The 20,967-nt window shown below is 44.0% G+C and overlaps 1 protein-coding gene across 1 annotated transcript in view; it reads right to left on the reverse strand.

The window, feature by feature from the left end:
* Positions 1-19,785, reverse strand: part of JAZF1 (JAZF zinc finger 1) — a 186,879-nt gene extending 167,094 nt beyond the window's left edge. Inside the window, exon 1 of the mRNA XM_058831830.1 lies at positions 19,605-19,785. Coding sequence (XP_058687813.1) covers positions 19,605-19,719 — 115 coding nt within the window. The 5' untranslated portion in view covers positions 19,720-19,785. The remainder of the gene's footprint in view (positions 1-19,604) is intronic.
* Between the last annotated feature and the right edge of the window lie 1,182 nt (positions 19,786-20,967).

A 20,967-nucleotide genomic window follows, 5' to 3' on the forward strand; every position in this document is an offset into this window, starting at 1 on the left:
ATTGGAAGGGGCCTTAAAGACCACCTAGGCATCCCACCAGGAGCAGGGATGCCTTCCACTAGATTAGGTCAAAGCTCTGTCTACCCTGGCCCTGAACACGTCCAGAGATGGGGCATCTTCATCTTCTCTAGGAAACCTGTTCCAGTGCCTCATCACCCTTCCCAAAAAGAATTTCTCCCTAACAGCTAACCTAAATCTACCCTTTTTCAGTTTAAAGCCATTACCCCCCCCCACCCTATTACTACACACCCTTGCCAGAGGTCCCTCTCTAGCCTTCTGAGGAGCCCTCTTTAGTACAGAAGGTGCTGTAAGGCCTTCTGCAGCCCTCTCTTCTCCAGGCTGAACAACCCCAACTTCTGTGAACCTGTCCTCATATGAGGGGTGCTCCAGCCCTCTTGTCATCTCCATGGATTCCTCTGGACCCAATCTAGCAGGTCCACATCCTTCTTCAGCTCGGGACCTGAGAGCTGAATGCATTTCTCCAGGTGGGGTCTCACCAGAGCAGAGCAGAGGTCTGCTGGTCACGCTGCTTTTGCTGCAGCCCAGGACACATTTGGCTTTTTCTGGGGTGAAGTGCACATTGCTGGGTCATGCTGTGCTTCTCTTCCAACCACCCACATCCCCAGGCGTTTCCCTGCAGGGTTAGTGTCAGTCCATTCTCTGCCCAGACTGTATTTGTGCTTGGGATTGCCCTGACCCATCTGCAGGACCTTGCACCTGACCTTCTTGAGCTTCACAAGGTTTGCACAGGCTTGCCTGTCAAGGTCACCCGGGATGCCACGCCCTCCTTCCAGTGTGTCGATGCAATGAAGCTGACTTGCTGCCTGGAGAGGCTGCAATTCCTTTGTGCTGCTCTTCAGGAGCCCTGCTGCTGACCTGCAATCCATCTCCAGGCTCTGGGCATCTCTTGCTGGCACTGGGATCAAACTGGTAGGAGTAGGATGGATGGAAGTTCCCCTCCCCCACCAACTTTAGTTTAAAGGCCTCTTCACATCTTTTAAGACAGCTCTATTCTAAAAGAACTAGCTAATCTGTTCTTACTAGCAAATGTAATCCTTTACCCCAGCATCAAAGACTCCATTTAGCTCAGTTCTTGAAGTTTATAAAGAACTGAAAGGATACATGAGGCATGGAAATTAAAAACAAAATAGAAGAGAGGAAGCAGGCTTGCTAACTGCAGGAAATAGGACTTTTTCTACAATCTCAGCCCCACCACTACTTATGTTTTATTCATCAATTCTACTTGCAGTTTTTCTCTTTAGGCAAAGACAACCTGGCAGCACCACCTTTTTGTTACTCCAAGTCAAATATAATCCCAGATCATTAAAAAAAAAGAGATAAAGTACTCCTCAGACTCTTACTAGAGACTCAGGAACATTGCTTCGTTACCTGTCTAGGGTGTCCATCTCTCGCTCACATTCCTAGGGTTATTTTTGGCACTATGTATTGGTCCAAGCATACACAATGGAAGCCAAATCCTATCACTTCACAAGACAGACAGAGAGGCAGTTTACTTTTGCTGACCTCTAACTCACAGCCATTTTTGCACTTCTCTGAGAAGCCATCATCCCTCCTGAAACTGTGCATCCCTGCCTTCAGCACACTCCTGCTATTCTGACAGTCTCAGGAGTTTTACTCACTACATACAATACTCCTCTGGTCTTCACAGAACTGGTGTGCTGTCACTTCTCTCTCCTACTCTACACCTCCTTCAAGACATGAACTTTTAAATGACTTTTTTTTCAAGCCAGGTTCAAGTATTACTAATGCTATATTACAGCAGCTTCTGGTTATCAGTGTCAAAAAGTCAATTATTTACTGCCAAATCCATGGAGCTACAAGTAAGAATGCGTAAGGGAGACAAGTTCTCCTGTAGCCAGATGATGCATAGTAAAGTTGTCCAATGTTTGCCACATCAAAAGCTCTAACCAGATAAACTTTAGAACAGGAAAATTTAAAAAGAAAAGAAAATATCAAAACTAAAGAAATACAAGAACATGAAATTGAAAGGACACCAAAAAAAACCAAACAGAGCAACTAATAAAAACAAAGTCAGGAATGGTCTCACAGACACTGCTCTGAAACTAAAGCTCACAGATGCAACACAAAGCTTAGAAGTTAAAATACATAGCTGCTGGGATAAATATCTACAGCTCTTCTCACCTGCCCACATGTTTGGACTGTTTTTCTCCTTCAGAACCAAGGTGATAGTTATCAACCTGAGATAGTTAGCAAAGCCTAAGCAGCATGATAGAAAAAATAATGTTAAGAGTACAGTAATTATATCTGTTAATAAAAAAAACCCAAAGAACAAAAATATAAAGGCCATCAGAAATAGAAGGTATTTAGCTACCCTCTCTAGAGTCAACCCCATTTTTTAATTCTGTGATCATGCGTCTTTGAACAGGAAATTGCATTTCAGCCCTTTACCCAAATCAAAACCAAAATATTTATTTACTTGTCACATATTTACATGCAGACAAAGGAACTATAAACATTCTTCATGCATGTATATGTTTGGGTTTATAAATTTATATATAGACTTATTTATGAGCCTAGATCTGACATCCTCACTGGAACCTATGCAGCAGAGACATCATTCATCTTCCATCCAAAAGTGTCATAGATCATCCAAAGGTTTTGCTTTTGAGAGCTGCAAATAATGTGCACGAATTTTTCCAGCCCACACACCTCCCTGGCATCTCGCAACAATTCCTGTAAGGAGGAGAAGATCCAGCCCTGCTATTAGCCCAGGACTGGTTTCACCTCTCTGGTTTGGTTCTCCTCTTCCATGGTTTGCTGAGCCATCTAATCCTTGCATTTCTAAATGGAAACAACACATTGCCAAACACTAATGCTTATTATTACAGTCAACCAATTAAACTGTAATTCTACCATTGTTATCCACCAACACTCTTCCTGCTTAAGTGCAAGCTATGTTTACTTTATTACTGAGGAGCTCAAACATTTTCTTTCACAATAACGTATTGTCTTCCTCCTCCTACCTAAGCCAAAGTGAATGCTCATGAATCAGACCAATAACTAGAACAACATTTTCACTTCTACACTGACATGGACAGATGCAGAAAAACTGAGAATTAGTATTTTCACCAGTTTTAGGATCCATAGAAAGATTCTGCAAAAAAAGGGAAAGATGGCAGAGATTTCAAAAAACAACTGAAAAAAACTCTTCTTCTACACCCCAAACACAACAGGACCACACAGAGTCGACTATGATTTTATCTTCTCTTTTACAGTATCACTGTTGAAGCTAGAAGTACCAGATCTGCTAAACCAAATGAAATAGCCATAAAGGAAGAAGTCAGATGGCAGAACAAGTAACACAGATCTTATAAAACCTCAGACCCATTAGCAGTGTGTAGATAAATATTTTGGATTTTATTCCAATCTCCTCGGCAAAAAGCCTCTCCTACCCCACTAAACTGGGGTATCCGCACCAATAATGGTTCACAGTTACATAGAGACAAAACCATGCAAATTCCACTTCTACACTGTATTTAATAAATAGATTCATATCCTCTGTGGTCCATACATAGAAAATTGTTGGTTACCTCTCACAGACAATATTTTATCTGTTCACTTATAGCTAGCTAAAGCAGTCAGAAATAGCAAATAAAAATACAGGACTCATAATCCTTGATCCAGCTCAACTATTTTTAAAACTGGATGCAGAGAAGTTACGGAAGTTTGAAATAACACAGAAATTTCTATCTAGTGGTAAGGCACTGGTGATTTTTAGAGCTCATTTTTAGCACCTTAACTTCTTTGGGAACACTGCATATATGATGAAAAGGAAAACTTAATCCCAACACCTTGTATTCACAGCTAAATATGGAGTGCAGTGCTGGTAACCCACACTCAGGAAACACAAAACACTGTTTTCATTATCCTATAACCAGTTCAAAATAGCATCGTTAAGCTGACACCACAAGTGTACATCACCAGGAAAAGACTGTATGTATTTGAAAATCTTTACTCCGCATCAGGGGACCTCTGTATATGCTACTCCCTCAAAACTTGAACCAGTAAGAATCAGTCCCAACCACATATGCACACTCAGCATGATGCTTGCAGATCACAAAACATGCAGAAACTTGCTGCTTCTCAGGAAATGTCCACAACTGATTCTCAAATTCAAGATCAAATGTTAAATACCACAAAATATCACTGTGTCGCTTATCTAACTCCTTAAACTGGGACCATCAGTGTGGTTATCTGAGCACTTGAATGCAATTGACAAACATTCACTTTGCAGCATATCTCATTATTACTACATTTCTGTGGCAGGCAAACATACAGATGCTTCTCTGTTCTCCTCCAAAAAAGATACCTGCTGAACTCTGCACCTGCCAAGACAGCAAGTGTTATTCAAGCCGTTCTCCTAAGGTCACATCCTTACAACACATTCTAAGCATCAGAAACAAAATTACATCTAGACAAGTTCCTACTATATTAACAAGTCCAATGAATCACTAGGAATGCATGTTCTTAAGACGTTCTCCAGCGTAGAAACAGCTCGCTGCCATCTCCAGAAACAGCTTCCAAGAAGGGAGGATGGAGCTGCCTCCACTCAGATCTACCTCTTGCTACCATATCTTCTCTTTCCTCAGGCCATCAGGTGGGAAGAGCTCAGTTTAGTCTGCAAAAGTACTACACATTAGCACCATGGATCAGTTTTATTAAACTGTATATGTCAATTATAAAAAGCACACAGGACCAAAATGAGAAACCACAACAGACCACTAGTTTTCAGAAGGGGAAGAGGTCAGCACTTCCTAAACATCAAACACCCTACAAAAGCATTTATGATGATTTTGCAAAGCCAGGATACATGTTGTCATCCCCCAAATCACCGGTTTTCCCCTCTCAAAGTAAAGAAAACTGTATCTACAGAAACATGAGAGTGTTACAAACAGAGCAATGTAACAGTTGCGCTTTGCTTAGGGATGGACAGCCCTGGAATCATCTACACAACCGGAGGCACCACACCGTGCTGGTGTCTCAGCATCAGCTGGTCTCTCTTGCCCATATGATGTCTCACCATGAGGTATCACACGGGCAAGCTGTGCTTCATGGAACTTGCAGGGATACATGCTCGACCAGAAGTATGTTCTGCCCACCTAAACTTTTATTACTTAGCACACGATTACTCAGTAGCTCTTTTGTTTGTAGGAATCCTTCTCCTCATCCCTACCACACAATCATGACACCACACCAACTAGTAGAGAGCAACGAGAGAGGCGGACTGTGAGACTTCAGCTTTATCTTCCTAGTAATCAACAACATATGTTACTCCACTGCACTGCAAGAATACAGAGAGAAAGCAGTTCCTCTCCCATGGTCTAAGACACTTGGGGGCTCAAAATATGTAACACAGAACAGTTCAAAGTGTTTTCAAATGGGAGCTGTCACAGATACTTGTAAAATAAAAGTCTATCTTGGAAAGGAATCCAAATCAGGTTTGTATCTACCCAAATCCAAACATGAAACCTTCTGGTAATGGCCTTAATGCTTATATTCTGCTCTTCATAAAATGTCGGGGAAAAAAAACACAGACCAAATTCAAATCAATAAATTTGGTTTCTTGAGTGCTTATCATCAGCCCCTGCCTACTGGATCCTGAGAACCACCATCATGCAAGATGTCTGATTGCTTAACACCAGAGGCTCAAAGGTGGGAAGCTTCAATGGAGTCCCAGTGAGGAAATCAGAGTAAGTCCACATAAACAGACTGCCTCCCAAACAAGCTGTCATTAACAAGCCTGTTCTACTAAGCTACCTACCCACAACAAGGTAGAAAGCAGCCAAAGGGTATCCAGAAAGGAAGATCTTTACAATATTGACAAGAAAGGTGTTCTACTGTGCAACCGCTGGTAAGAGAAACAGGGCGGGGGGAGATAAAATGAAAAAAAAACCCAAAAAACAGATCAGTTATTGTCCCATTAAGGACTTGTGGGTTAGGTTCTTTTTCCCTTTGAACTGAAGATTGACGAAAGGGAGGCAGTTTTCTCTTGCTCAGTCTCAGTAGTTTATTCTTATCAGCATTACAAGGTACAAGGAACTATGTGCACTATGATAGAAAAGGGGTAAAATGGCTAACAAAGATCCTCTTCAAGGTCTTTTTTATGTCCATTTACCCAATTAACAGACGCCAACTAAATTATTTTTCTTAGTGACTCAGTGACCCAACACCTGTGTGCTACACTGCAGCATTCTTTATCCAATCACTTACTACCATCCAAAAACCTCTAGGAGAAGAATATGAAGAAGAAAGAAGAAGGACAAGAGACAACACCCTAAATCTTCCATCTTGTCCTCTGCTCTCTAAGCTACCTTAAACTCTAAACTTGAGTGACTCTTCACTCAGTGACTCAAGAAACCTTCTAATCTACACACACTTTTTCTATCTAACTTTTAACATTTGTTCTCATGTATCAACATGAAAACATGCTCATGAATTTCATGCTATATGAAATACAGTGTTTCTTTGGATCCTAGAACTAAGTATTAGAAACAAGGGCACACAGTCTGTATCTCAGACTCCAACAAGTTATGCTACAATAGCAACAAAATAATGTTTAGGAAGGATGAGCTACCAGCCCAACATTTAACAAATCCTAGACTCCAGAAAAGATGACTTTAGAACTGACTTTAAAAGAACGGCTACAGTATTCCTGGAAGAACAGGAAAAGGATAAGTCATATCTAAGAAGGAAATTGCTTACTTACCAGGAGTGCTTCAGCACACACATTCAGTAACAGAACCAGTCTTTCAAACTGAACGTTCAGTGTGAGCACTGAACCCTGAGCAAGAAAGCTAAGCAAAAGAATTCAGCCCTCAGATATGTAAAGTTCTGCTTCAAAATGAAAATATAGAGGGAGTTGCCCACATCTAAATCATTAATGCAGCTCTTAAGAAACATGATCTACACAAAATGAGTCAAAAATCAGCATTGTGACCTGCAAAGAGGGAAATTCAAAAGAAGTACTGAGGTAGCTTGAAAAGGCAGCCACAATGACCCACAGAATTGATCTGACATCGGGATGTATTTAGTAATATAAACAAGAAAAGTTTTCAGGATAAATCAGATAAGGACTTTGTAGGCAGTGAACTAAGGATACTTAAAACACACATTAAGTATGTGAATCTCATCAAGTACACGCCTCAAGCAGATGGCCTGAACAACCCCAAGCATTCAGCCTCCAAGTGAGTCAGGAGAAAGAGAGTGGCCTGTATACTTGCTCCAGAATTAGACACATGTCTGCCTAGCAGGAAAAAACATAGTTTCTTTTCAGGCAGGTAACCCCAACCAAGACCTCATTTTAGAAAACAGACTCCTTTGTTTTTCACAAACTCCTTTTCTCCCTTGCTTCGATTTCAGATTTTCTCATCTTTACTCCTTCCTATACTCTGCTTCTTTATTTTCTCAGAAAGGCACCTTCTGTAATTATATGGTTAATACAGAGGCCTGAACAACATAAGTACAGTATATCCTATTATGCCTGTGTTCAGTGTCCTGTTCCTAAGCTACATCTGTTCTACAGAGCACCAAAAATAACTAAATTAGAACAATCAGTATTCACAAGAAAAGAAGGCTTTGAGACTTTACAGGACGAAGCGGTTCAGTGGTTCCAGGACAGAAAAGCAGCAGCCGTGAGAAAGGCTCCAATCAACCACTCATCTGTGGAGCAACAGGAGAAGAGAACAGAACGAACAGTCAGAAGGTGAGCAGCAGGTGAGCACAGACACCGGATTTCTGAACTTTGTTTTTTAAAGCAGTAACAGAACAGCAGGCAATTTCTGATTTCCCTGCAAAACCTACATCAGGTACCCACCAACTCTACCACAGAATACACATGTAACACCTTTCTAGGTGGGTACATTCTATGCAAAGGGTTAACCACTTTGGTGTACCAAGCACCACAGTTTGGGGTCTGTGTGTATGTGCAGCAGAACGCTCTGCTAAGCATAGCTCCTTATCAAAAGCTAAACACTGCTGGAGCAGAGTTTCCTCCATGTAGGTATGGGATTTATAATCCCTTTCCTTAAGCACTAGTCAGGGCTTGGCTGGTAAGCAAAAGTGTCAGGTGATGAGAGGGGTTGAACAGTAGTATAGAAAAGAAGTCCAATTTAAAGTAAAGGTCCAATTTTGCTCCACAGGTCGACACAAACAAGAAAAAAATTAATTCCAACCCCAGGTTTGTATGATATACTTTCAATCATGAAAGGATGAACAATCCCTCACAAGTGTCTTCCCAAAGTACAGATACTGGAAGGTTTGGGTTTTTAATTCCTACCTCTGCAATTTACTATCTTGTACCAATTTCCCAAAATGGAACTAGTATGTGGGCTCTTCCCAGCCTTCTCTCTTCAGTTCTCTCTTCTTCTCCTAACTACCTGTAGCTGTGCGGGCTTCTGAAAGAAACATGAACCTGGTCTTCAATTAAAATTAATATTTTTAAATTACATACAGAAAGATCAGCATGAATTATTGTTCCTAATTATCAATATAGCAAGTCTAATGGCATACAATGAGTGCATAATAAATTTAAAATTATTACACCACACAACCTGACAATACCTTCTAGAGAGCTGTATAGTCAGTTCTGTGCCATGGTTCTAGCCACACAACACCACAGAGATTATGAGCAAATACTAACAGGCTTTCAATATGTATGCACACCTGCTACTATAGAACAAGCTATTGCAAAACTCTGTGTTTGGGCTCAATATTGAATTCATGAGATATCAAGTGTTTTTAGTAGCCACCAGCACCATTGTGGGCAAAACTCCAATCCTTTCCATTATTAAGGGGTTGTGCTTTGTGGGGCAGAGCAAAGGGATTTGGTTTCCAAATGAAGATGTTATGGCTCCCATATAGGCAGGGTCAGAGAAAAGGCACTCCCTCATTTCCAGAATGTTTGGTGGTAGTAAGCAATCCTGTGGCTGGAACACTGTGCCATTAGCAGGAACAGAAGGGTTCACTAACTGTACACCTTCTGAGGTCACTGGGATCAAGTAGAAGTAGGGTGACAAAGCTACACTTTTAATTTAAAGAAGAAACAAAGGAAGAAGTTGGGTCACCACTTAGAAAAAAAATGCAGCTATCAATTAATCCAGTGTATCTCCAGAATATTCAATAAGTTTATAAACATATGTAATTTTTATTATATTTGTTTCAATATCTGAATTGCATTTGAGGCCATATATACAATTCAGATAAAGCAAGAGAAGATATACAACCTCTTGCCCATCTCTTTCACAATGATTTCTAACTCAGAGTTATGAAAATTGCTGCAGAAGTAAAATTCTTCAGGTAAAGGCTGCTCAAAGACAATTTTTGGTTTTAGATTTCATTAAAATCCAACTACTTAATATTCAAATACAAGAGTGCAACCAAAAATATCCACAGAAGGTAACAGCAACAAATATCTTTTCCCCATCCTGTGCATTCAACTATTGTTACATACCTCAACAAGCACTTGGTATTTACCCTGGCTCTGGAAGCAGGTTGAGCAAGCCACTAAAACCCCCTGGCATATAACTAAGTCCCAGCTCACAGTATCCAACACAGACTTTATCTTCCCACTCCATCTGCTCTAAAGAGAGCCCCCAGTAACTGCCCCATGGTAACTGTCAGCAAAGATGAAGTATTTGCTTTGTTCTGATGGCAGGCTCTTCACAATCACAAAATAACAAACAAACAAAAAACCAAACCAAACCAAAAAAAATATCTGCCCGGAAGAAAGGGCTTATTCTGGATACATGAAACAAGAACACCAGGCACAGGTAGCTAAATCTCTAGACAACTCTCCTAAGACATAGACCAAAGTCTGGAACTCCTGTCAAGCATGGCTGCTGAAGATAAAGCATGAAGACAGATATAGATAGCTACAATATCAGCATTTCTCATCTATAAGAGATTATCTAGTCAATTTATGAGATTTTCTAGGGTAAAAAGAAAATACAGTTATTACCAATGCTACAACTGTGCGCAAAGAGTCCTACAGCACAACTAAAGCCTCTCTCAAGTACAGCAAGTGCACACAATGAGCCCGGGAAAATTAAGACTCCCTAGCAAAGTGCTGTGAAATGAAAGTACATACAAAAAACTCTATGTAACATTATCTTCCCACCCTCCTAACTCACCATATATCACTACCTTGTCTCAAGAGCATAAAGCACTTATAACTACAGTAAGGACCACAGTCTTCCTATTTCCTGCCTGGAAGGAACTGCAACCATGGATTTTATTTTAAACACATTTAAACTTTCCTTTTTCCTCCAAATATCAAAGTAGCTACAAGCAATTTTTAGTGAATTTGTTACTGTCAGCTGCCTGGTCCATTGCTGCCACATCCATGGCACTCTTCATTTGATGAATAACCCTCATCCTGGGCACACAGACCAGCATACTTCTGAGCCTCTCCCCCATTCTATGCTGCCACTGCTGTGGAAATTTTTCACTTCCATCTTCACAAATCCATCTTCTTCACATTAACATACTTACTAAGTGAGCAGGAAGCTCTTGCAATATGGCCCAAACAAATTTATTGAAAAAAAACCAGTTGTTTGGGGTTTTCCTTAGTGGTTTTTTCACATATCTTTCTCCATGATCTACTCTACGCTAAAGGAAAAATAAAGAAGTTTAGACAATGAAAACCCCATTCCTCAGGAGAAAGGCTCTGCAGATACCCCCAGAACTTAACAGGATAAACAGAAAAGCTCCCTGGTCCCAAACTGAATAGAGATGACTACGTGCACGGTTCACTGTTATTTTCTGCATCAAAACTAAGACCTTAACAACTCTCACATCACCCAGTTAACCCAGTATAACCATCAGGTAGCAGACTCTCCTCAACTTAACAGCAAGTTATAGAAGCTGTAATACTTCTCCAACATATTGCTACAAAACTATGTAAATTACAAGGGCTTCCCTAAAAGTCTGTAATCAGATTTACTTGTATCCATGTCAGCTCTCTGATCTGAAGACAAAGGAAGCAACAAGGGTAGACTTCAGTAGTCTGGTATGCAGCTTTCACCTGCCAGCAGGCAAACATTTGAAGTCTCCACTAAGCCTTTAAATGAATTTTGAGGTCACTTCCACAGCACTGATACAGACACTCTGATGAGCATACACAGCAGGATTACATCACAATAAATGACTGAAATAATTAGATAGTGTTGTTTCCAACACTGAATGCCTCTAAGGGGCTGAGTTAACATTTATGTATCACATAGCAGTGAAACTGGATCTCTTGCATCTTAAATGTAACACCTCCCTTTTTCTGGGTTATAGCTTCTATCGGGATAATTCACAGAAAGTAAGATAATGACTACATTACACACTGCTGGAGAAACAGGTGATAACTCCTTTCCACTTCATACTGGGGTATTTAGAGGTACAAATTTTATTCACAAAGTATTTGCACTCTGTCAAAATATGATGGGGAAAAAAAATTCATTTCCATAAGGAACAGAGACATTTGTAGCTTACTCAAGCTTTACAAAGTACTTGGGGCCCATATGTCAGAAGTGTCCAAATATTCTCTGAAACTATAAAAATATTTTGTTGGACCAGTTTCAGCAATGCCAGTACTTCAAAGTGAAAGTGCTCAGCTTTTCACAAAAAAATAATTCTGAATAAATAAGATGGCCTTTATTAGTTACTAGTCATTTGATGGCTTTATTTCACACAGTGAAATCTGTCTCAAAATCAGAAGAAATGTTTCAAAATTCATCTACAATCAAGTTCTAATCTCTTTGTCCATAAAGAACTGATCAGCTTGGCTTCAAAATCCCATTCAATTTTCCCCTTAAACTGGTAAATTTCTTCAATGTCCACTCCATCCTTTGTAACACAAAAATAAAGATACAACACCTGTATTTAAGCCAGTTCAGTCTTTAATGAATTACAGTGTCTGAAATGAAACTGCACAATAGTAATATACTCCATCCTGTGCACTTCTGAGAGACACAACAAGTGCAGTGTCATCAGCATCTCTGGTGAAAAATCCATTCCCCTTGTTTATCACAGCACAAAGTTAAGAAAGAGTTAAGAATTGTAAGAATTCAGGGAACACAAATATTAATAGCCAAGAAAAAAATCATTAAACCATAAACTGGAATATTTTTTCTATTCTACATCTCTGAATATTGGTCCATCATCTCATAACTAAAGTGTAATAAACTGTATGTTCTCTCCCAAAGCATTTCTAAAAGTCTCAAGATAGAATTAGACACTGAGTAACAGGAATTGGCTGTTTAATTTTTAATGTGAAGTTATTCACTGAGACAGTCCTTTAAAACCAAGGACTCTTTATTGTTAAACACAGCTGATTTATCAAATAAATTCTCTAATTGTCGCCATTTCAAATTAACACTAAAATCTTTGTCTCTGCTTTTCACAAAGGGTACAGAGCAGCTATTTTTTTAGATGGTTATCATCCAAATTTTGAATGACTGGTGCTTACTAGAAATAAATAAAATGAATTCTCAGTAAAAAACAGCTTATTCAAGAAAAATAACTATAAATAAAGAAAAAAAATTCAGGAGCAGCATAAAATGTACACTGCAAGCAGCAGGCCTGTAGTGCTTCCTTCTTCTGCATTAAAGTATTCTGCAGCTTGACACAAAATATTTCTGATTACTTGTTTGCATTTACACTGTATTCTAGAAGAGGAAGTAATGGTAGGTAATATTCAGATTGAAAATATGTTTGTTCATCTTCTGGTATCACTCCTTCCTCAAATTATTTTTTACTATACACTTACTATTTATTATTATACAATTTCACATTCCTCAAAAAATTATGAAGTAAAAAAAAGATCATTTGACTGGCAGCCATCTGATTATTTCACAGTTCTTGTAAGAACTGGAAGTTAGCAATGAAAACACCGTCTCAAACCCTGGAGTGCAGACATGATCATCACTATAAATTTCACCACAAAGGTAAATATGCCCTACACAAGTGAGGTGTAATGCCACCACTACAAGTTACCTGATGTTTCTTCAGGTTTCCATTTTCCAGCTCTTTTGTAGATCTGCTGGCATACAAGAGGAACAATCCCTGCCAGTCATATGGATACAGCACTGCAATGGGGCTCACCCAAAGCCACTCCAGCAAGCAGAGAAAAAAGGAAAGATGCCTATCGGCTTTATGTGAGACCTTCAATCTTAAAAATGAAAAATCAGTCTGCAGCATGTTCACAGATGTTTTCTTTCAGTCTTTCCTTCCCAGAAAATACATGACTCAGGCTTTACACCATTAAACACTTTGTATCTTATCCTCCATGTACTTGGTAACCTCAGAGCAAGAAAAAATTTCATGTCACAGAAGTACGAAAAAACTGTGTTTTAGTCAAAGTTTAATAACAAATCAATCTTCCTCCATATGATTAATATATTCTAGAATTTGTTACAATAGTCAAATTTACATTTTATCACAATTTATATTCAAACCCGAAGAGCAAAAGAAGCCATACTTGTAAATGCAAAGTTATCCAAAAACCTGCTCTGCTCAAGATTACATGTTGGGGAAAGAAGTGCTGATTAGATCTTTTAGTCGAAAAAGTCTTTATTTGATAGAAACCCCTTCCTGAGATAGAAGGGCCTTCCTCACCATAACAACCTGCAAAGCAAATAACCAACATCCTTGGAAAACAGATCATTCCACTTCACTGTGAAATGCATTTTAAATAAGAAACAAAAACTACAGTTGCAAAAGTACTGGGCAGAGGATGAACTTTAGCTAAATGTAGTCATAAATGTAGGAAGTTGCTTTTCATGAACAATAATTAGTACTCCCACTGAGGTAAATGCACATAATTGCTTATTTTGCAAAGACACATGTTCATGCAGTGGTATTCATTACTGGCAACTAAGTATGGGTCTGTCCTCTGATTTCCAGATGCTGATGAGAGCACTTCATGCACTGCCACATCACTCCTGGTGTAAAAAGCCTTAGGTTAAGATTTACCACCTTTTCAAAACAGCCGGTCTCAACTCCAAATGTTAAATTACACATTGAGCAAATGCTAAGAAAGTTACATGATGGCAGCCACTTAAATGATGTTCACACTCTTGTGAAGAGCTCAGCTTTAAGTGAACACAATCTGTCATACTTGCTGAGGTTTTCCAGGCCTTCCACAGATGCTGGTGTGTAGCCCCTCATCCTCATCTTTAGCAACACTCAACAGTTGCATCTTCTTATGCTTGTTTTACACAACGTGCAGTCGGCTCCAATATAGAAGCTGTCACCTCTGTCAGACTGCACTTTATCCAAGATGCTGCTGGAAGTCTGGGCAACACAGCAGTGGGGAGCAAAGCCTACATTTTAGCAACACCAAATGCCATCTTAGCACGTGCTCACAGCCAGCTCATCATTCAACACCTCTATCAAAGTGAGGACACCACAACGTTATTAGTATGACTGAGAAAATATAGAAAGGGACAACTTTAAGAAAGGTACCTGCACTCAGGTAATGGCTTATTCAATTACTTGAGCTCTTTGCTGGGGAATCTGGCCCCCTGACTGCATAGTATCAAGAACTGAAGACACTGAAGGCAGCAGATGTCAAAGCTACCACCAGACATGGAAATTCATAAGCCTCTTTCTCCCTCCATATGACCTGAACTTTCCAGATCGGTAGTATTTTATATGCAAGGTTTTGGTCTGTCTTCTGCACTTATTCTTTTATGAAGGAAGTTTTATTTTCCTCGCTAATCCTATCACTTAGGAAAACAGTTGTTCCTGCTCCCACAGCAAGTACTTTGTGTTGCAGGATCCATCCGAGTATTTGGTAATCAGTCAAGCTTGATGAAAAGCTCACAGTTCCAACAGCAATACTATAAAAATACCCCACTGAAAGCTATCCAACACTGGGACTTCTTGCAAAGCTATGATGAAATGTTCAGTGACAGTCTATCATGTTTTTGTGCAATTACTGTATAAGCAGATGGTCTTTTTTTTCCTCTCCCTTCAAATTCTAGTAGTTTCAGTGTAATACAAATATTAAACTCTAGTTCCTGGTAAGAGTGTATTCAGATTTATCTTTTTTATCTCTTCCCGTCCACTCTTCCACCTCTTCTAGCCAACCACATTTGGACACTCATCTCATTTCCATCTATTTCCTCAATGCTTGATGAGCCTCAGGAGAAGCAGGATTGCTCTTACCAGCAAAAGAGCCACACAGGTCCATACACGTCAGCACTTACCATGAACCAAGTGAACACAAAGTGCCTCGCACAAACAGGAACCTCACCCGATTTTGAAGTATTTTACTAAAAATACCATGCAAAAATGAAAATAAACTAATGGATGTTATCAAAACTTGACAAAGAGATTCAGTTTAAATATTGGTCCTTCAGCATCAGAGGAAACTTCATCTTAGCAACTAAGAAACTACCTGAATCATCACTCTAAAGGGTGTGGTTCAACAGGTAGATTGAGGGAGCAACAAGTTGGGAGAAAGGGGAGAGGAACAGGGAAAAAAAGCCAAAAAAAAAAAACCTTACCTAAGATGTGACCCTCTGGACCTCCTGGGCTTCTATGAACAGCTCAAAATGCCCCAGAAAACTTAAGTGTATTTTCAGAAACACTCTGTGGAAGCAGTTGTGCCATGTTGCCACAGCTGAGTATTTGGCAGTTCAAAATTGGTGGGGTCTTTTTCCTCCTCTCCTGACATTACTAAGGGGAATTGAGTCTATTCCATCTGACAGCCTGAATCTGGCTAATTGAACTGTAGTAAATTGACCTTTTGCTTGTGGACTAGAGATGTCAGAAAAGTCAACCAAACTACCTGCAAGGGGTCAGAGCAGACAAAACAGAGGCAGCCTAGCAAGGCAGACCAAAAGCCCCCCTTCTCGGCACACTTGCAGGGAAGGTAACAGCACTTCAGGTTGCTTGGACAACGTGCTCGTAGAAGAAGCTGACAGAGAAGCACTTACAAATCAGCAGTTTTAAATCAACATCCACTTCCAGCCCTGAGCCACAGAAAATGTGAATACATTGTTTAGTAGCATTGCTACAGACTGCAGAACAGTCTCACTGCAGAGGACACTGCTAGGGCCTGGCCTGCCTTATGAAAGACCCCAGAGAAGTGCTTCTGAGCAAGCCCAATTCTTCACAAGGCTTTGATCTATAAATGCAAAGTCCAAAAAGCAGCTGATGTGCACCCAGCACTGCCTCAGAGTTGAATACTTCATCCAACAGCCATAACTGTCCCCAGTTACATGCAGTGATTTTTTCAAGTAGCTGGTAAATTCTTACTTGCTCACTAAGATGTAGGTAGAAAAAAAATCCTCGAACCACACCACTGTACACTGAATTATTTCATTACAATATGATTATTCATTAGTATTACAAGCAAAGAAAGCAACTGTGGAATTGCTCAGAAATGCCTGCAGAATGCCACAGCAGTGTTTCACAGAACCACAGAACAGGTAAGGCTGGAAGGGACCACAATGGGTCATCCAACCTCCTGGCTTGACCAGGGTCATCCTAGAGCACGTGGCACAGGATTGCATCCAGATGGTTCTTGAGTATCTCCAGTGAAGGAGACTCCACGATCACTCTGGGCAACTTGTTCCAGTGAGTAGCCACCCAAATGATAAAGAAGTACTTCCTCATGTTCAGGTGAAAATTCCTGTGCATCACTTTCTTCCTGTTGTCTCTTTTCCTATTTCCTTATGCTAAGCTGAGTTTTTTCTCCAAAGGCTGACCAAAAAATCCCTTGATTAAGTGTTTGCTCCCACTTTTCACATACACAGTACAGCTCTGAGACACAACCACATTCCCACCAGTGCTCCACTGATGATGTGAATGATTAAGCTATCCCAAGAAATGTGGCAGAGCAGCAGCACTGCAGCAGCCAGACCACCTAGAGCCTGTGCCATATACCCTACCCCACACACAGCTGTGCACAGCACCAAGTTTGCTATCTGTGCTGTAACACCGTCTGCCCAGCAATCACCCACTTCAGTTTAAACTAATAATGGAATATAACTCAATCAAGTTTTCTTTATTGCTGCAGCACTCATTGAATGTCCAAAGCAAGCTATTTTTACATGGCATGTTACTCTTCACTGTGTACACCAAAAAATACAGTCAATTTTTATAGCAACACATTTCAGCGCACATTTCTAGGCCTGTACGACGGCAAAAGCTGGACACTGTTTGCATCATCATACTGAGAATATAATTCCAACATAAGCTCCTATTCAGACATTTAGTCCTTTATTTCCTAGTTGCTTTCAGGAAGGTTAATCACCTTCCAGTTGAGCGCTTAGCTGATGAGTTTCCATAGATTATCATCCTTTGGGCTGTGGCAGAAGTTCCTCACACACACCAAACCACAGAGTCGAGCCTTTGCATAAGAACTTTGGTGCCACTGGTTCAACACCCTACTGATTTTCCCAGGGTCTAATACAGGTAACGTAACATTGCCACATCTCGTATTCACAAGCAGCTGAAGTTCAACCTGCTGTCACGCAAAGGTGCGACATGAAAAGTAAAGCACGAGCAACCTTATGTCATACCCCAGCAGTTTGTACTCAAATCAGCTGCTTGTGCGTGCCACTACGTGCAGATCCTCAGACGTGTGTCCTGGAAGTCTTGGCAAATGACACACTCTATCAAACATGCATGTGCTCAATCCATAACGTTCTAACTTTGAGAAAAAGAAAAGGTTATGAAGGCTATACAATGAAATACATAATTATTTTAAAATTACATTATTTCAGCATAGAGTTCTCTTCTCTGTGAAGAAGTCTCAGGACTGCTTACTGGGACTCTAACAGCAATGCACAGACCATGTGGGCAGGACTGTATCTTCTGTGACACCCTGTGGGCTGTGGCACCTAAAGGCTGATAATCCACTCAAGGGACGCCTAAGATGACTTATGAACTTTCATTTTCGGGAACTATTTCCCGTAAGCTTTTCTGGTGTAACACAATGCACGGTATAGGAAAAGGTAAGAATCTGAGATTAAAAAAACCCAACAATATCACAGTGGTATGCCTGCACCACGTCGGCTCATAAATTACACAGTTTTGCGGTATGTGGTTTTGTTACCTCATACTAGGCATCGTGATAATTATGAGAACCACACCTTGCATCTTGCTGACCTATAATGCTACATTAATGTAACGTTACACTCGCAATTTAAGCTTCAGTGATTTTTTTCAGGTACTCAGGCAGGCTCATTCTAACTTTAATAAACTGAAATGCATGCTAGCTTCATCGTTTTGTAGCAGCACTGTTTCTTTATACTTCTAGCGAAACACTTAGTCCCTAGGTACTTAAAACTTCTGAATTTTTCCCCCTAGTTTTAAAACTTGGTCTCCTTCAACTAGCTCGTTTTTTGATAGCTTAAGCACCGTGTTTTTATTAGCAAAGAGAGAAAGTCGTGAAGACGCAGATGGGAAGCAAGCGGCGCAGCAGCCAAGGCAGCACACCTGCCGGGGCGGGAAGGTGCGGGGAGGCGGCGGTGCCGTGCCCGGCTGCGGACGAGATGCTTTTGCGGGCAGAACCTGCGCTCCGGCACGCCTGAGGCCCGGCCGGGCGCGGGCAGGCCGGTCCCGCCGGAGGGGGGGAGAGGCAAAGTTGGCGCCCGCGGCCGGCCGGGAGCCGCGCCGCCCCCTCCTCCCCTGGGCGCCGCCCGCGCCGCCGAGGGGCGGCCCCGGCGCCCCTGCGCACGCTCCCGCCCGCCGCCCATGAGGCGCCCGCGCCGGGAAGGCACTGACGAGTCATCGCCCCGCCGCGTCCCCGCCCCCGCGGCCCTGGCGGGACGGGCGGCGGACGGGAGCGGGGCGCGGCGGCCGCGCGGGCAGCCCGCAGGTGATGCTCCGGCGCGGCCAGGCCTGGGCTCCGCGGCTCAGGGCAGCGGGTCCCGCCCGGCGCGGCCGCCTTCTGCTCCCTCCCGCCCGCCCGGCCCCGGGGGCTGCGCCGGCCCCGCCGCCGGGCGCTCTCTCCACGCCCACCGCGCCGCCGGCCCCAGGCTCCTGCACGCCGGTGCCTCCGCCGAGAGGCGCCTCCCGCGCTGCGGCGGCCGGAGCGCGACCCGTGCTCCCCGCCACACCTAGCAACAGCGCTGACAGGACGCAGTGGCGGCGGCGGGAGGAGGAGGAGGAGGAGGAAGCGGAATGGCTGCCGCGGCGGCGGCTCCCTCCCTCCCCGGAGCCCTGACAGCCAGCGCCGGGGCGGAAGCAGCAGGCGGCGTGCTGTGCCCGTCCTCCTCCCTCCTCCTCCACCGCCGCCTCCTCCTCCGGGCTCCTGCGCTCCCTCCTGCCAATGCAAACTAACTCCCCCTCGCCAGGGCCGGCGGGCTGCACGCCTCCCCCGCACCCACCCATGCCGCCGCGCCGCACGCCGCCGCCTCCCCAAAGAGCGCTCCACGTCGCCCGCAGGACCTGCTCCTGCCACTCCACGCCCGCCGACCCTCCTCCCCCGGCGGCCGCCGCGCCCCGGCTCCCGCTGCACCTTGTGCCCCCCACCCCGCCCCGCGCCGCCGCCGCCGCACACGCGGCCCCCGCGCCCCCCGCCCGCCCTGCCCTGCCCCGGCCGCGGCCCCGCGGGCACTCACCGATGTGGTTGTCCTCGATGTGCTCGATGAGCTCTGCCAGGGTTGGGAAGTGGAGCCCGCAGCCCCCGAACCTGCAGGCGTTGGAGAAGAAGGAGGCGGCGGCGATGCCTGTCATGGTGTTACATCGAGATCCCCCTGCGGTGCCTGCTCTGCCAGGGCCGGCGGCGGCAGGGCGGGGAGAGGCGGGGGCAAGGGGGGAACGGGACGGAGAGAGAGAGATGGGGAGCGAGAGAGAGGGTGGGGGTGGGGAGGAGGAGGAGGTGGCGGCGGCGGCAGCAGCAGCAGCGTCGGGAGCGGCGGAGGGGAGGGACGGGCTGGGTGGGGGGAGATGAGGCAGCCGCAGCTGGGAGGAGGGACCAGCGCGGCTCTGTAACAGCTGTGCTGCCCCGGCGGCGGCCGCCGGCGGCGGGAGGAGCAGGGCACCCGCGCCGCCCTCCGCCGCCGGGGGACACCGCGCCGCCTCGTCCGGCCCCGCGCGGGGCTGCGGGCGAGCGGGGAGAACTTTCCCCCTCAGCCTCTCGGAGGCAGCGGCGGGGCTGGGGTCTCCTCCTGCGGCCGGCGGGGCCAGGGGAGATGCTCCGGGCTAGTTGCTGGGGCCGGGAAGGTGGCGCCCGCCCCAGGGGGCTCACCCAGCCGCTGGGAGTTGGCTCCCAACGCGGCCGTCACCTCCACCCTCCCGGAGCGGGGAGCGACCAGCCCTCGCCGAGATCGCTAGACTGAGGGGCGGTCGTTCCTTTCCCAAGGGGGCCGAGGCCGCCGAAGACAACCTTCACCTGCTCGGCGCCGAGCCGCAGGCCCCGGGCACCTGCTCGGGGTGCCGGGGTCCCCCCGCCGCCGGCTGGGCTACGGTCGCCCTTCCCCTTGAGCTTCAGGTCACAGATCCCTGTGCCAGATCCTTCCCGGCTTCGCCTCCCGCTGAGGCGAGTCAGGGGTGTGAGACTGCGGCCCTGGGGAGAAAAGTTGAACAGGAGTCGCACACACGTCGCTCCCAAATCCTATTTTGATTTTGTCTCCAGAAAGCTATTCAGCAGAGAGGCTGACTGATTAATTGATTTTAATGAAGGTCTCCCTAGGCTCAAATTCGCAGACAGCTTTATTTAAAATTAAAAGGAAAAAAAAGCCAGATTGCTTGTCAGGAAGGCTCTTCTTCTCCTCCCCGTCCCCCCCCCCCCCCCCCCCCACCGCACTTCTGTTTTATACTAATATTTTTTCAATAATTACAAGACTCTAGGATATTGTTAATAATTTTGAACAAAAGTGGGGCTAAAAAACCCCTCAGAATCTGCATGAGACTCTGAATCGTATATATGTAAGTGGTTCCACTGATCCTACTGACAGATTACAGTCCCAAACTGTTATCTCT

The sequence above is a fragment of the Poecile atricapillus genome, chromosome 2, assembly GCF_030490865.1.
Source record: "Poecile atricapillus isolate bPoeAtr1 chromosome 2, bPoeAtr1.hap1, whole genome shotgun sequence".
Lineage (NCBI taxonomy): Eukaryota > Metazoa > Chordata > Aves > Passeriformes > Paridae > Poecile > Poecile atricapillus.